At 42.8% G+C, this 14,852-nt stretch overlaps 1 protein-coding gene across 1 annotated transcript in view; it reads left to right on the forward strand.

Moving 5' to 3' along the window:
- LOC309447117 (myosin-4-like) overlaps positions 1–14,852 on the forward strand; it is a gene marked incomplete at both ends in the record, with an annotated part of 35,092 nt that overhangs the window by 502 nt on the left and 19,738 nt on the right. Inside the window, 17 exons of the mRNA XM_082067424.1 lie at positions 36–192; positions 712–739; positions 830–941; positions 3,517–3,609; positions 3,706–3,769; positions 3,859–3,957; positions 4,039–4,142; positions 4,315–4,453; positions 4,872–4,990; positions 5,088–5,237; positions 5,316–5,486; positions 7,427–7,736; positions 9,174–9,247; positions 9,797–9,884; positions 12,017–12,134; positions 13,581–13,704; positions 14,670–14,806. Of these exons, the coding sequence (XP_081923550.1) occupies positions 36–192; positions 712–739; positions 830–941; positions 3,517–3,609; positions 3,706–3,769; positions 3,859–3,957; positions 4,039–4,142; positions 4,315–4,453; positions 4,872–4,990; positions 5,088–5,237; positions 5,316–5,486; positions 7,427–7,736; positions 9,174–9,247; positions 9,797–9,884; positions 12,017–12,134; positions 13,581–13,704; positions 14,670–14,806 (2,087 nt within the window). The remainder of the gene's footprint in view (positions 1–35; positions 193–711; positions 740–829; positions 942–3,516; positions 3,610–3,705; positions 3,770–3,858; positions 3,958–4,038; positions 4,143–4,314; positions 4,454–4,871; positions 4,991–5,087; positions 5,238–5,315; positions 5,487–7,426; positions 7,737–9,173; positions 9,248–9,796; positions 9,885–12,016; positions 12,135–13,580; positions 13,705–14,669; positions 14,807–14,852) is intronic.

Genomic DNA, 14,852 nt, shown 5'->3' on the forward strand with positions numbered 1-14,852 from the left:
AGGGGAAGGCAACGTGCTGTGTCCCTTCCTCGCAGACCTACTCGGGTCTCTTCTGCGTCACCGTCAACCCCTACAAGTGGCTGCCGGTGTACAACCCGGAGGTGGTGTCCGGCTACCGAGGCAAGAAGCGCCAGGAGGCTCCTCCACACATCTTCTCCATCTCTGACAACGCCTATCAGTTCATGCTGACTGGTGAGTCATTTGGCAAGAATGGGAAACCCAGATGTATGCAGGGCTGGCTGCTTGGTCAAGGAACACTTGACAGTTCAGGCATCTTAGGTGTTGTTCTACTCAGTGCCTGATGGCAACAGCTCCCATAGTCCTATAGCACAACTTGAGATTAATCTGCCTGTGGCATCTTAATGACCTCTGTGCTGTCAGATAATGAAGGAAAGGCAGCAGCTATGGCTTTCTGCCCACTCTCCTAGTAAGGAATTTAAAGAAACATTACGGAAGGAACATAGCAGTGAATCTGATTCTGATTAAACTATTTAAGCCAAGGTCTGTAGATTAAAAAACAAACAAACAAACAAACAAGCAAAAGGTAAGTGGGAAACATAAAGAACCACCACTTGGAGTTAGATTTTTGGCTGCTCCATTCCTCTGTGCACAAAAAGTCTACCCACAGACTAACGATCAGTTAGTTATGTCAGATGAACAGCAGACCTCCACATCTCATTTGAATAGCTCTTTCTGTGACTTTGTTTTCAGATCGTAACAATCAGTCAATCCTTATCACGTGAGTATACTTTGGCATGTGTAACAAATCTGACAGAGAAGTAAAAATGTTTCCTGTTTCCTGTAACAATTAATATTCTCATTTCAACAGCGGAGAATCCGGTGCAGGGAAGACTGTGAACACCAAGCGTGTCATCCAGTACTTTGCAACAATTGCAGTTACTGGTGAGAAGAAGAAAGAGCAACAGCCCGGCAAAATGCAGGTATATCATTGGCTCCCCCCTCTAGAGTTTCCCCAAAACTGTGCCTGCAGAGCAGAAACTATCAATGCATACTTAGGACTATCAAAACACAGAAAGTGTAGTGCAACTGAGGAGACAGCCAGGATGCACAGGGCAAGCACACTTATTTCCCCTCATTTACCCCTGCCTCCATCCCTCTGAATACTAGTGGAACTCTACTTAAAGATGTATTTTCTTACTGTAGGAAAGGCCCAAGACTCAGTTTCTCTCTACTCTCCATTTACACAGGGCAGGTCTTCACCAGGGAGAGGAAGATAATGTAAGACGGCAGTTTTCTCTGTGCTGACCGTCTATGTATCTATCCATTATTATTCTATGAGATCGGCCACATCCATAGCACCTGAGCGGCTGCAAGTGCAACGCAAGCAGTGGGTTCCCACTGTCAGGCGATTGTGCCATTCCTATTGCCGGTGCCATTCCTATTGACAGGGGAGCGCGGGAGCTCTGAACTCCAGAGTGGTTGTGCTGAATCAGAGTCATTTTGATTGCATCAGGTAGTATTTCCATCGGCTTCTTCTCCTGCCTGTGGTCAACATAACAGTCCTGGGAGGCAGCACAAGAAAAGGGACAGATTTGGGACAGCTGCGACCACTTGCCTGACAGTTAGAAAGGATCCTTCCAGGGGAGAAAGCACATACTCTGATGCCCCTATCTGCTGAGCAGCCCAGCTGCTGTAATCGGAGCCCAGTGGTGCATTTGCAAGGCGTGGGTTTCATTCCCTAGTACAGAGCAAGCAACAAACATCCTTGGGGCACAAGTGCATGTCACCAGTCTGTGAGATGGTATGTGCATCAAAGTGGGTGACACGTGTCAGCATGTTATTTGAGTACCCAAGGGCACAGCAGAACCTAAGGAGATTCCAAGGCTGAATATTCTTTTCACACTTAGGCAGGTGTCTGTGATTGACGGGTCATTATGGCCGAGGCAAGCTCATCACAAGTACTCTTTCCATCAGCAGCATTTCAGAATCTCCTAGGCTCAGCTTTCACCAGCTGCTCACTATGCTAGGACTGATCTCAGAAAAACTTTGAGACAGCTAAGAGATATACTGACCACGTCTGATATAAGGAAAGTCACCTGGCTCTCAGAAGGACAACGACCTGTTCTGCCCTCTTCCGAGTTTATTCACAGAATACTCTGGCTTTTTAGTATTTACAGTCCCTGTAGCAGTAGTATTCGCCTCTTCATAAGAACATTAAATAAAACATTCAGGTTATAGTTCTGTCTAGCCCAGTGTCCAATCTCAGACGGAGGCTGAAACTAGATGCCAGGCAAGAGTGTATGAATAAGGGAAGCATGTAACGGCATTTTCGCAAAATACTTTCTCAGCTTCCAGAGCTTTGTCACCCAGCCTGTAGAAAGGACTCCAGAACGAACTTGTATAAAGAATTGCTGCACCTTCTTCCATGCTGTTTTCCATGCATGATGCTCCCTTGTGAGTTCCCTGGTCAAAGCTGTGCACTAAAAAGGGGTTTGGTGTTGGTGTAAGACAGCTGCACTGACACATACTTCCCTCTCCTCTCCTCTCCTCCTCTTCTTTTCTGAAGTTCATTTAGAAAGCTGAAAGAGACATGTGGGAGGCCATTACTCTAGGAATTTGGTATTTTTTATTTTAAAAAAATGCAGAGAGACCTTCATATGGTACTGTGCTGCGTTAATTTTATAGGGTCCATCTTCACGGTGGAGTAATTAAAACTAATTTGAACCCGTTATGCCATCTGCAGACAGAGCTGGGAATGGCACTCCCTCTCCACTGCAAGATGCTAAAGGCTACAGGGAACACCATGTACAAAGATTCAGCAACCGGAGCTGCGTCACTAATCTTTCATCTGGATAAAATCTGATTTTTTCTCATTCTTTCTTTTCCATCTCTGTCTTGGAAATTATCCCTGGAAACATTTTCATGCCCCGAGTGCACAGAGATCAGTCATGACTTTGCTAGAAGCCTTGAGAAAAGCTTTGCTCCATAATTCCAAAAAAGCACAAGGTGACTCTGCTTCCTGAACTGCATTGCACAGAAAAGGAGAGATATAATATCACAGAAGCTTCTTTCCTCCCATATTTTTGCGGTTAACAAGAGTGATACAATACATGTTGATTGTTCCTTCTGCAGTCATGCAGCAAAAAACTCAAAGACTTTCTGTTCCCTGTTTTTTAAGTTGGGTATTTGAGTCTCAGGCTTTGTCCATGTCCCACTCTTCTTTCCTAAGCATGTCTGCACTCCGAAAGGCTGGTGCTTGTTTGAATACAATTGCAAAACTTTACATTCTGCCTTGCCAGGTGGTTCCTATTAAAGGCTGTACCTCTCTCTGTGTGTCCTGGGTTCACAAAAACTCCAGAAATTATTCCATAATTTTCATATTTTCTTTAGCTATCATGGCCTTTGTGAATGGCAACATGGAAGCAACTCTCATGCAGATTTCAAACTCCCTGCTAAATTTTAGATTAAAGTTTACATGTTTAAAACATGTCCTTTTCAATATTTGTTATTAACCAGTAGTGAAGTTTTATAAGAAGCTTTTTTTCCTGTAACTAGGGGACGCTCGAGGATCAGATCATCCAGGCCAACCCACTGCTGGAGGCCTTTGGCAACGCCAAGACTGTGAGGAACGACAACTCCTCACGCTTTGTGAGTTCATTTCAGATTTGCTGGAATGCAGATATCTAATACATGTCTTATCCATTGATTGCTATAACAAAGGGGTTTATCTGTACTGCTTGATAGGGAAAATTCATCCGGATACACTTTGGAACAACTGGCAAGCTGGCCTCTGCGGATATCGAAACCTGTAAGTTGGAGCAAGTCAGTGCATGCAGAATCTGTGCATTTATTATCTCAAGTTTACCAGGAGACTAACAGCAACTCTCTTTTGGTTAGATCTTCTGGAGAAATCCAGAGTGACTTTCCAGCTGGCCAGTGAAAGGAGCTATCATATTTTCTACCAGATAATGTCCAACAAGAAGCCAGAGCTCATTGGTGAGTGCCAGCGGTGCTGGGCTTGGCTCTTTCCACTGTGAATTGCCGCAGTGCCATCAAAAGTGCCCTGTATACCTGCAGATCTCCTCCTTATCTCCACCAACCCCTATGACTTCCCCTACGTGAGCCAAGGAGAAGTCACTGTTGCCAGCATTGATGACAGTGAAGAGCTGCTGGCGACGGACGTGAGTACAGTGGCCCAGCCGAGCCAGGGCCACCCAGCATCAGGCCCTGCAACCCCCAGGCTGCCGGCAGGGGAGAACCCCCACCTCCCCATGGCAGCACCTGTTAACAGCACCTTGTGCTTCAGCCCTTCTGCTCCTCTGACCTTCCCCAACTTGCCTGTGGCCTCTGCAGAGCGCTGTGGACATCCTGGGCTTCAGCCCCGAGGAGAAGGTGGGGATGTACAAGCTGACCGGGGCCGTCATGCACTACGGGAACATGAAGTTCAAACAGAAGCAGCGGGAGGAGCAGGCAGAGCCGGACAGCACAGAAGGTAGTGTTGACTGCAGAGTTTGGTTGGGAACTGCACCAGGAGACAAGCTAGCAACCCCATCCCACAAAGTGCCCAAGACTTTGAGAATGATTTTCCCTTCCAGAAACTAAGTTTGTTGTTTTTTAAGTTTGTTGCAAGTTCCACAAGGAAACAGAGGAAGTTGCACTTAAGGAAACAGACACATAATAAAGATGGAGCATTGCTGCAGCCCTCGAGGTGTGGAACAGGAATTTGCTACAGCTGAGGCACCACCTGTGTTAGGGAGAAAACATTCTCTATGGGACTGTAGGGGAGCTCCCCGTGACAACAGATGCATTTCAGTAGCACTGAAAGCAGGCTCCTTGTAGCAGAAACATCATAGAAAACCAGGACACCTTTCTTTGTCTCTTTTAAAATAATTTGCTATCTCTGATCCTAGTGGCTGACAAAGCTGGCTACCTGATGGGCCTGAATTCTGCTGATTTGCTCAAGGCTTTGTGCTATCCCAGGGTGAAAGTCGGGAATGAATATGTAACTAAAGGGCAAAATGTCCAACAGGTACTTAGCTGATCAGCTATCCATTTTATTCAGACAGCTCTTTCAACTTTAAAGCTAACTCAACTTTCATTACTGCCCATGGCTGTGTTTCCTACAGGTGTACAATTCAGTGGGTGCATTGGCTAAATCAGTCTATGAGAAGATGTTCCTATGGATGGTTACTCGAATCAACCAACAGCTGGATACCAAGCAGCCCAGACAGCATTTCATTGGTGTCCTGGACATCGCGGGCTTTGAAATTTTTGATGTGAGTTATGGTAGACATGCTTGCCCATTGATGACTTTTCCAAACTAACCACCATGTTTTTATATTTTGAATTTACAGTTCAACAGCCTGGAGCAGCTGTGCATCAACTTCACCAATGAGAAACTGCAACAGTTCTTCAACCACCACATGTTCGTGCTGGAGCAGGAGGAGTACAAGAAGGAGGGAATTGAATGGGAGTTCATTGACTTTGGGATGGACCTGGCTGCCTGCATTGAGCTCATCGAGAAGGTACAGGAAATCATTTAATTTTAGGAGAGCACATTTCTTTTATGGTCATTTATTTTAGTCCAATCTTTCTTAATAAATTGACACATTATGGTTGAATGACCCTTTCACATAAGAAGCAGTTGGATAGGCTGCTTCTGCACAAACAATGATTTCCTGAACAATACGGCTGGGATGGCAGGAAGATGGGGTACACAATGCTAATGTGATGCCTTTAACAAGACTGCCTTTAACAGTAAAGTGAACTTCAAGTCTTACTCCTTGCAGTAATGGATAGAATTAAGTTCTTGGTTCTAGCAACACAACTCCTTATGGCCCCTCTGTCACTGCCCACTGGTTCTGCACTGGGGATCTTAATGGGAATCAACCCTTCACTGCTCTGTTAAAAGCCAGCGGCCAGTGGTTGTACACAGCACTCACACATCATGTGCAAATCCAATATGCACATACCCAAACATCTTCCCTCTCAGGAGCATACAGTTATCTGCTCCGAGCACTATCACCCATGCCCAGTGCCCAGTGACTGATTCCACCCCACGTGCATGTCCACTGCTCAGTATTCATGCCCATAGGTTATGCCTTCGCACACACAAGCCTCGCGTTTCTTGCTAACCCCCCACACTTCCCACCACAACAGCATCTACAGGCAGCACTACCAGTCACAGCTAGTGCCTGTTGCCTATTGCTCTATTTAACACCCAAAATCCACACTTACTGTTCAGTATTCACACATTTTGTGTCACATATCTATGCAATACACAGTATTGGAGCCAAAGGAAGCAGAACACCTATGCTGACCTAAGGCCATAGTCTCTTTTGTAATGACAGGAGAAAAGCAGATACTTCTAGGAAGCAAATAATCTCCTTACCAAGTATGTTCTGTTGATGATTCTGTGAAATGTCTTTATAATATTTCCATTGCAGAAAAGCAATATGGACAGCTAACTCAGATCTAGATTCTGTTTTACAGGTGCCTACAGTTAGGCAAGATAAATGCTAAGCCCAGAGCTCTGAGACAGCAGCCACACCTAGAGAGCAAATTCTTCATTCCAAACATGGCATTCCTGCCCAACATCCACCTCCTGTGGCTGCTGCTGCTCTGGAGGATCCCTGATTCTAGCTCTGGCAGCTGTCTGGCTGAAATCAGATGTGAGCATCTAATGGCATCTTATTAATATTAAAAAAAAATGTTAAAAAAGGAAAAAAAAAGGTTCATACCAAGAAGAAACTCCTCGAATTCCCTCTAGGCCAACGAAGTGCAGGTCACATCCATGTCTAGCAAAATGAGAGGATGTGCTTATCTGCACTATCAGAAGATACCTAATGTAGCTCAGATGAAAGCTCTGATGTCGCTGAGAATGTGCCTACATTTCTGCGTATTTTAAATAGAATTCTAAGACAAATTAAAAGTCTACGGGTGTTCTACAGTCCCAGGTTATTGCCATTTACACTCCAAATGAGTGTGAGGAAAATCTGATCCATCATGCACATTCACTGGAGATAGAACACAAGTTTGTCAGATATTAGTTATCTATCCACATTCCTGAGGAGCCATTAAATTAAGTTCACGTTGACAATTGCAACCTGATAGCTTTGTAGCAGACATACACAACAGCAACAGTACCACAAACAGGATGCTGAAATGTACTTCCTAATGATGTAGCATAAAGATAATTGGAACAATTGATTATTATACATATATACAGCCTTTCAGTCAAAGATGTATGTAAACAGTATTGTCGCATTGCTATGTTCATGGGTAGTAGCTTGAGCAACACAAACATTATAGTTTGCCTGATTATTACAGTAACTAGCTATGTATTAAGAAATTGTGCAGTACAAATTAGACACTGAAACAAGGCACAAATCATATGCAAGGCGACATTTTATTTACTTTTTTCTCCCCACCACTTAATTTCTTCATGCATTCGTATTTCTCCCAGCCCATGGGCATCTTCTCCATCCTGGAAGAGGAGTGCATGTTCCCCAAGGCAACTGACACCTCTTTCAAGAACAAGCTCTATGACCAACATCTGGGCAAGTCCAACAACTTCCAGAAGCCCAAACCAGTCAAAGGCAAGGCTGAGGCTCACTTCTCCCTGGTGCACTACGCTGGCACGGTGGACTACAACATCTCTGGCTGGCTTGATAAGAACAAGGACCCCCTGAACGAAACTGTTGTGGGGCTGTACCAGAAATCATCCTTGAAGCTGCTGTCCTTCCTTTTCTCTAACTACGCTGGTGCAGAAACAAGTAAGTTATTTTTCAGGGATGATTGATAAGGCAAGAATCAACTAAAATCTACTCCTGCTTCTCCTCTCTGTGGTATACTATAGACTATCATCTGCTATTGTGGCCTTGTTTCTGCGTGCACCCAGATATGCCAAATCTAAGATACCAACATGCAGAATTGCTGAAAACACCACATTCATGTGGTGCAGAGAAGTAAATCTCAGCAAGTCCAAACCAAAGTGACAGGAGGCATATGTTTCCTGACTTGCTATGTGGTGAATCATGTGCGTGTTTATTCATCCTCTAGGCAGGTGACACATATACATGCAAAGTGCAAGCACTTTATAGTCTTTGGGGACAGAGTTTTGTTTCCTGAGGTGAACAGGAGCAACTAAAAGGAGATCATGGAACTATTTCATATCCACCTGAACAGTCCTGGTGTTGCAGGGGAAAATGAGACAGATAATTTAAGTCAGAAGTCCTCTAGGGGCATCAGAGAGCAGTCCAATCTCTTGCCCCTTTTGTGGCTGAAGACCATCAAGTGGGACAGTCAAGACTTCTGCCTTACCAAAAATGGCCACACAGATTTCTACAAAGAAGTCCCCAATATTCTGGCAGCCCGGATGCTAAGCAAAAAGAAAAGGCAGTACACAGTAGTAGACAACTCAGTCATCAGGGATATGGACAGCAGGGATTGAGGCTCAAGAAAGTCCCTGCAGCTCAGTTTGGCTGACACAACATGTCTGAGCAAGCTCCTAGGAAACAGTGGGCATGAGTCAGCTGTCAGCCTTGCAGGTATCATCAGCATATGGAAGGTGAGAAAAAAAGTTTGTGGGGATGAAATTTTCAATAAGGTGTGAAATTCAGAGCATAAACACTCAATTTAAGACTTGGTTTAATTGGCTTCAACATTGCAGCAAATAGGAAAAGGCACTGAGCTGCTTGGACTTGTATTCCTGAGACTACGATTTCCTTCCTGCCTTTGGGTGCCTTAACTCAGAATACAGCCCTATTCTTCACCTGGGACATTTGATTAGGAGATTTTTCTAAAGAAGGCTTCACCACACTGATAAATGAATGTCCTCTGCTGAGCCACATTCTTGCAGCCTTTCATGTAATTAAAAACCAAGGAACAAACAAAAAAGTGGACATATCTATAAGTAAAAGCAATTTGACTAGTAGTACTGAGTACACTATTATGAAACTCATGTCAGGCCATAGTGTTCCATATCATTAAAACCATATACTGTGCAATGTAAATCCTGCATCTGAGACCAAATATACCATATGCTGATCAACAACCAGCTAGCAGCAGTTCACTGAAACTCCCATGAAGCAGTGGGTTAGCATTTAAAATCAAAAATTAGTTATTTTATTGGCCCATGACCAAAGAAAGGAAGGTGAGGCCTACAAAACATACTGCTTACTCTAACTGTTCACCTCCTCTCTACTTCCAAGGTGACAGTGGTGGAGGCAAGAAGGGAGCTAAGAAGAAGGGGGGCTCTTTCCAGACCGTGTCTGCTGTGTTCAGGGTATGTGAATTTCCTTTTAAATGAGCCACGATTCCACAAAAATGATATGAGGGCTGGAGAACCTCTCCTGTGAAGAAAGGCTGAGAGAGTTGGAGTTGTTCAGCCTAGAGAAGAGAAGGCTTCAGGGACACCTTATTGAGGCCTTTCAACATATAAAGCATGCTTATCAGAAATATGGATAAAGACTTTGTACCAAGGCCTGTAGTGATGGGACAAGAGGCAACAGTTTTAAACTGAGAGTGGGTAGGTTTAGATTGGACATAAGGGAGAAATTTTTTTACTATGAGGGTGCTGAGACACTGCAACAGGGTGCCCAGAGAAGCTGTGGATGCTCCATCATTGTAAGTGCTCAAGGTCAGGTTGGACGGGGCTTGGAGCAACCTGATCTAGTGAAAGATGTCCCTGCCCATGGCAGGGGTTTGGGCTTGATGACCTTCAAAGGCCCTTGAAATCCAAACCATTCTGTGATTCTGTAGTTCCTTGATCTTTGAATAAGAATGGAAAAGCTTTGTAGCTTAAAGGTCAAACCCATGTTTTGTTCTATCACAGGAAAACCTAAACAAGTTGATGACTAACCTGAGAAGTACTCATCCTCACTTTGTGCGTTGCCTGATTCCTAATGAGACCAAGACACCTGGTAAGTCCATCATTATACTCTGAAGACACGGGACTGCAGGGAGTCGGCTTGCTTAGCTTCCACACCAACTTCTTCCAAAACAGCTCCCTTTCCATGTTAAGTTCTTGTGAGGGTTGGCCTACAGGACAGTGCCCAAGTAAACCTTCTTGTATTGCTTACTGTGAGTGTAAAATTTTGAGCATTACATGGTCCACAACCCTCACCTGTCTTTACATAATGTGTGTACAGAGCTGAAGATGATAAAGAGGAGACTGATTACAGATGATAAAATTGTGTTTTGAGGGTAACAGCATTAGCAAACCCCTAACAAATGCCTGGTTTTTAGGACCACCATGTCATACAGAATTGTTCAGTTCAGCCAAAGACCATTTACTGATTTCTAAACATTCAGTGTTAGGATCTGATTCACTGAGCTGGAAGACTGTCAAATAAATTATACATCATTTGTAGAATTCCATGTACAAGCTGCTGGGTGCTGCTAGCACTTGGAAAGCATTTTGATATAAAGTTACTTTTCTTCCTTTATTTAATTGAATATTAAACCCTCACAAAGGATTTAGTCTCCAAGAATGGTCAAGTTCAGGAGTATTTTCATGTGGCCGTTAAATTAAAGTACTTGGGGAGAGAGTTGCCTGTGTGGGTTTTAGGAGTCTAATCATTATGAGGACTGATACTGGCAGAATGAAAATGTAGATACTAGTAGAATGTAGGGAATGGAACAGGAGTACCAGAAAACAGGAGCTTAGCAGCTGTTTAATCTGCTCAGGAAACAAAAGACACATTTCAGAACATTTCTTGCCTTTCTTGTTTATGTCTCTCTGAGTAACCCTGAAGACCACAAGCAGGATTTAAGCAACATGCATATGTATGGCGTTCACATTTCAGCCATCAGCCAAACTCCTTTTATACTCAGTGAAGAGAAGCTGACATTTTAAAGTATGACTCATCTGGTCTCTTTTATACATTTATCTTTAGATGAGATTAATCACATCCTAGAAAGAAAATTGTTTCATTCCACTGACTAAATGAAAGCCCAAAAGGAAATGTCCACACTTTGTATCCTAAAGAAAGGAAAGAGGAATCCCACTGGAGTCTTAACAGTTGAGAAAGTTTAAGAGGGCAATTAAGGAAACCTACTAAAATAGAAAGGCATATTTGAATGAATGATTTTGCCAGGTATGGCTGATGTTTCAGGTTCAGTTGGTTGTTTTGACAGAGGCGACTCAGAGGGAATCTGAAAAAAAGGTAGTTCTGTGTGAGCAAAATTAAGGATGGTGGAGTGAAGGAAGAGAAACGGGACATCTTCTAATTGTTAGACGGTATTAGGCTGCTTATACATGACTTTTCTAACAACTCCTTTGGGTACACCTTTATTGATTATGCTGAATGATAGAGTTAAGCATACGGACCATTATGTACTAATTAATGTCTCTAGTAGCTGATGGAAATTCCTTCACGATAAAGTGATTCCAAGAGGGTTTTATTCTGCCAGTTGTACTTTGTTTATAATGTTTGGGAATAAGACTTAGAAATACCATTGATTATTATATCCAATAGATATTTTAGGAAGAAAAAGATAATTCCTTCAATTTTAATCAACTGTCCTCTAAGGGCAGACTGAGAACTTTAGGCAACCTGCTTATCCACTCCTGTTTTAGAATCCATCTAGCTATCAAATCTAATTAAGTTTGAGTATAGTCAACACTTGTATGAGATATCCAAGGTAAAATCTTAAATAATGTGAAGAGCTGATTGCCTAGATGGTACTAAACTCTACCTTGTGCCACCTCTACCTTTATCCAATGAGGATGCTGATGCTGTTGGAGATTTTTCAGCTGGTCTCCTAATGTGCTCTCCTGCCATTTTTGAGTAATGCGGTCTTAGGCCTTTTGGCCATTGGTGATTCACAATCACTGCTGGCCTGGGCATTCTCAGCAAAGCTCACCTCACTGAAGCAACTCTCTGCAATTGGTATGAAAGGAAGGCCTGTTCTCTCTTCACTTACTGCATCTTTAATCAAGAACTGGTTGCATTTTATCAAAAAAAGGAAGGTAAGGTAATTCTGGAATGCTAATACATATAGAGATTCTTTGGAAGAAAAAGAGACTCATGATGGATGTGTTTTATTTAAGGTGAAATGGACCATTACTTGGTGATGCATCAGCTGCGGTGCAATGGGGTTCTAGAAGGCATCCGAATTTGCAGGAAGGGGTTTCCAAGCAGAATCCTTTATGCGGACTTTAAGCAACGGTAGGTCCTCAGTTATTACTGTCTGTTAGGATAAGGACTCAGTAAACCCACCACTCAGGTGACAAGCCTGGTAACATCATGGAGAGACACTTTCTGAATCAGCCTAGATTACTGGTATTTGAGGGAACCGAGTCATTAATACTGCCTTAGGTCACTCCAGTCTCTCTCTCTTTGATCAGACCAGTGATTTCTTGATTTATCAGAACCAGTATAATTTCTAAATTGTAGTCAATGCCCAATGATTCAAAGAGGTGCAAAATGCTTGTAATGTAATTAATTAAGTGGCATCAGAGAGTGCTCTTTTAAAGTCTCCCAGAGTACAGATACAAAACCAACACACATCAGCACAGCATCCTTACACTGCACTGACCAAGCATTCCAAAATCCAGGGCTTTGCCAGTGGCCTGTCACTGGCCTGCATCCTGTGCCTTGTTTTCCTCATCTTTAAAAAGGAGACAAACTGGTTCATGTGAGCTCTGTTGCTATAAAATGCTGAATCAGAACCGGCTGCTGTTATAATAAAGTGTAACACTAGCATCTTCCATGCTGAACTGGTATGAAAAGGACCCAAGACCTCTCTGAAAATGCCCTGCAACCTGATGTTCAGTAAGGCATCAGCTTGTCTCAATTGTAAAATTATAATTTGATGTGACAGGTGAAGGAATCTATCCATAATGGCCATGGTCCAGAGCCATAAAGTGCTTTACAGTTCAAAGGAAATGTGCTGAAGTTCAGAAGGAACTACAATAGAAGCCTAAAATAGAGCATAAATTCACTGCACCATATTCACTGTCTTGATTTTACATATAGCCTTGCAAGGTAGACTTGAGAATAAGCACTCCAGTGTACAGTCACATCCTCTTTGATATATCTGAAGAAACTCCTCAGAAGGATTAGGTGGTCCTGTCCATGACACAGGATTACCTTAATCACTAAGTTACCCTGCAAAATGCTAAGACCTACTGTTAGCATTTACAGAATAATACTATGCCACTTTTAGTTTAAACTCAAGAATTCAGTGGTGCAACTTGTAGAGACTGTAAGCAGTGCAATATTTTAATTTCTTTGGGATATAAGTGATTTTTGTTAGTAGTTTTAATTCATCTTTAACTTTGGGTAGTGTTCCTCTCATCAATGAAACAAGACAAGAGAAGTTGACAAGTTCTCACTCTGCTCTTCCTAATTACTGGACGTGCAGACATTCCTAAGTATGCACATTAACTTTGTATGTAACAACATACTCTGTTGTTATACAGCCAACAGATTCCTCTGATGAGAAGACGTGTCCCCTTGTCATCACATTATGTTCAGCCAAGACTGTCTAGATTTCAGGTGGCATATTCAGCCACTTTCACATAGCTCAGCTTCCATATATTTTATGAGATAGGATGGATCCTATTTTCCTCATGCTGTTTGCAACCAGTCCTTACAACCTTCTTACCACAGGTACAAGATTCTTAATGCCTCAGCCATTCCAGAAGGCCAATTCATTGACAGCAAAAAGGCTTCGGAAAAGCTCCTTTCCTCCATTGATGTTGACCACAACCAATACAGATTTGGCCACACCAAGGTAATGTCCTTGTGGAAGAGATGGTGTAACTAATGGCAAAAATGTTGTTCATTTCTTGCGTGAGAAATCAGCCGTCACAATGATTAGAAGCCAAGTATACCATTAACAAGTAGTACAGAGAACTTGTCTGGTTCTGGGCATATGTGTGAGGGGCAGTACTGTCAGCTTTGGGAACACCACACTACCAGAATGACCCAGCATGGCCGCAACTGGAACTACTGCTGCCCTTTCTCTGCCAGTTGAACTCGTTTGTATCAATGCACATTAGACAGGCTCAGACAAGTTTGGACAGTCAGATTTGCATGGGATTTAAGCACACACAAGCTTGTCTTCCATAACCAAAGCAGTGTTAGGTGGGACACTGATTCTCTGATCAGCACAGCCAAGGCAGTACTATCTCTGTACAAAAACCCAAACACCTATGCTAGCGAACAGACCTCATGTATTCTTCTCAAGCCATCTCTAAGTCAGTTCACAGAGCAAATCTTGAGCCTGACATAGATGGGTAGAGTAGAGCGAAGAGACATTAATATTTAGTACTAAGTTGAAATTTAACTCTTTGTTTTAATAACTACTGATGAGCTAGATCTTCCACAACCTGCACTGGAGCAGGTACCAAAAAACACTGCAATAATGTGACTAGATCATGCATAGAGTGACGTGTCATGAATCACAGGAACACTGAGGATATGAACACTGACACAAAATCTCTCTAGCTGTTAAACCTTTACTCTGCAGGCATTTTTCCAAAATTACCTCTGATGAGAAGACGTGTCCTTTTGTCATCACATTATTTTCAGCCAAGACTGTCTAGATTTCAGATGGCATATTCTGCCACTTTCAGATAGCTCAGCTTCCATATATTTTACGAGATAGGATGAGATAAGTAGTTCACCCTGCAACATCTGCCAATGGTTGTGTATCTGTCTAAGCCTCAAACTACTTGACTCTATTTTATGTTCTAGGTGTTCTTCAAGGCAGGTCTCCTGGGACTTTTAGAAGAGATGAGAGATGAGAAGCTTGTGAGCCTCATCACGCACACACAAGCTATGTGCAGAGGTTACCTCATGAGAACTGAATTTAAAAAGATGAATGCAAGAAGGTAATATAAGAAAATGTTAACAATCACACTGTGTCAGACCAAAAGT

This window comes from Streptopelia decaocto (genome assembly GCF_964273445.1).
Source record: "Streptopelia decaocto genome assembly, chromosome: 16".
NCBI classification, from domain to species: domain Eukaryota; kingdom Metazoa; phylum Chordata; class Aves; order Columbiformes; family Columbidae; genus Streptopelia; species Streptopelia decaocto.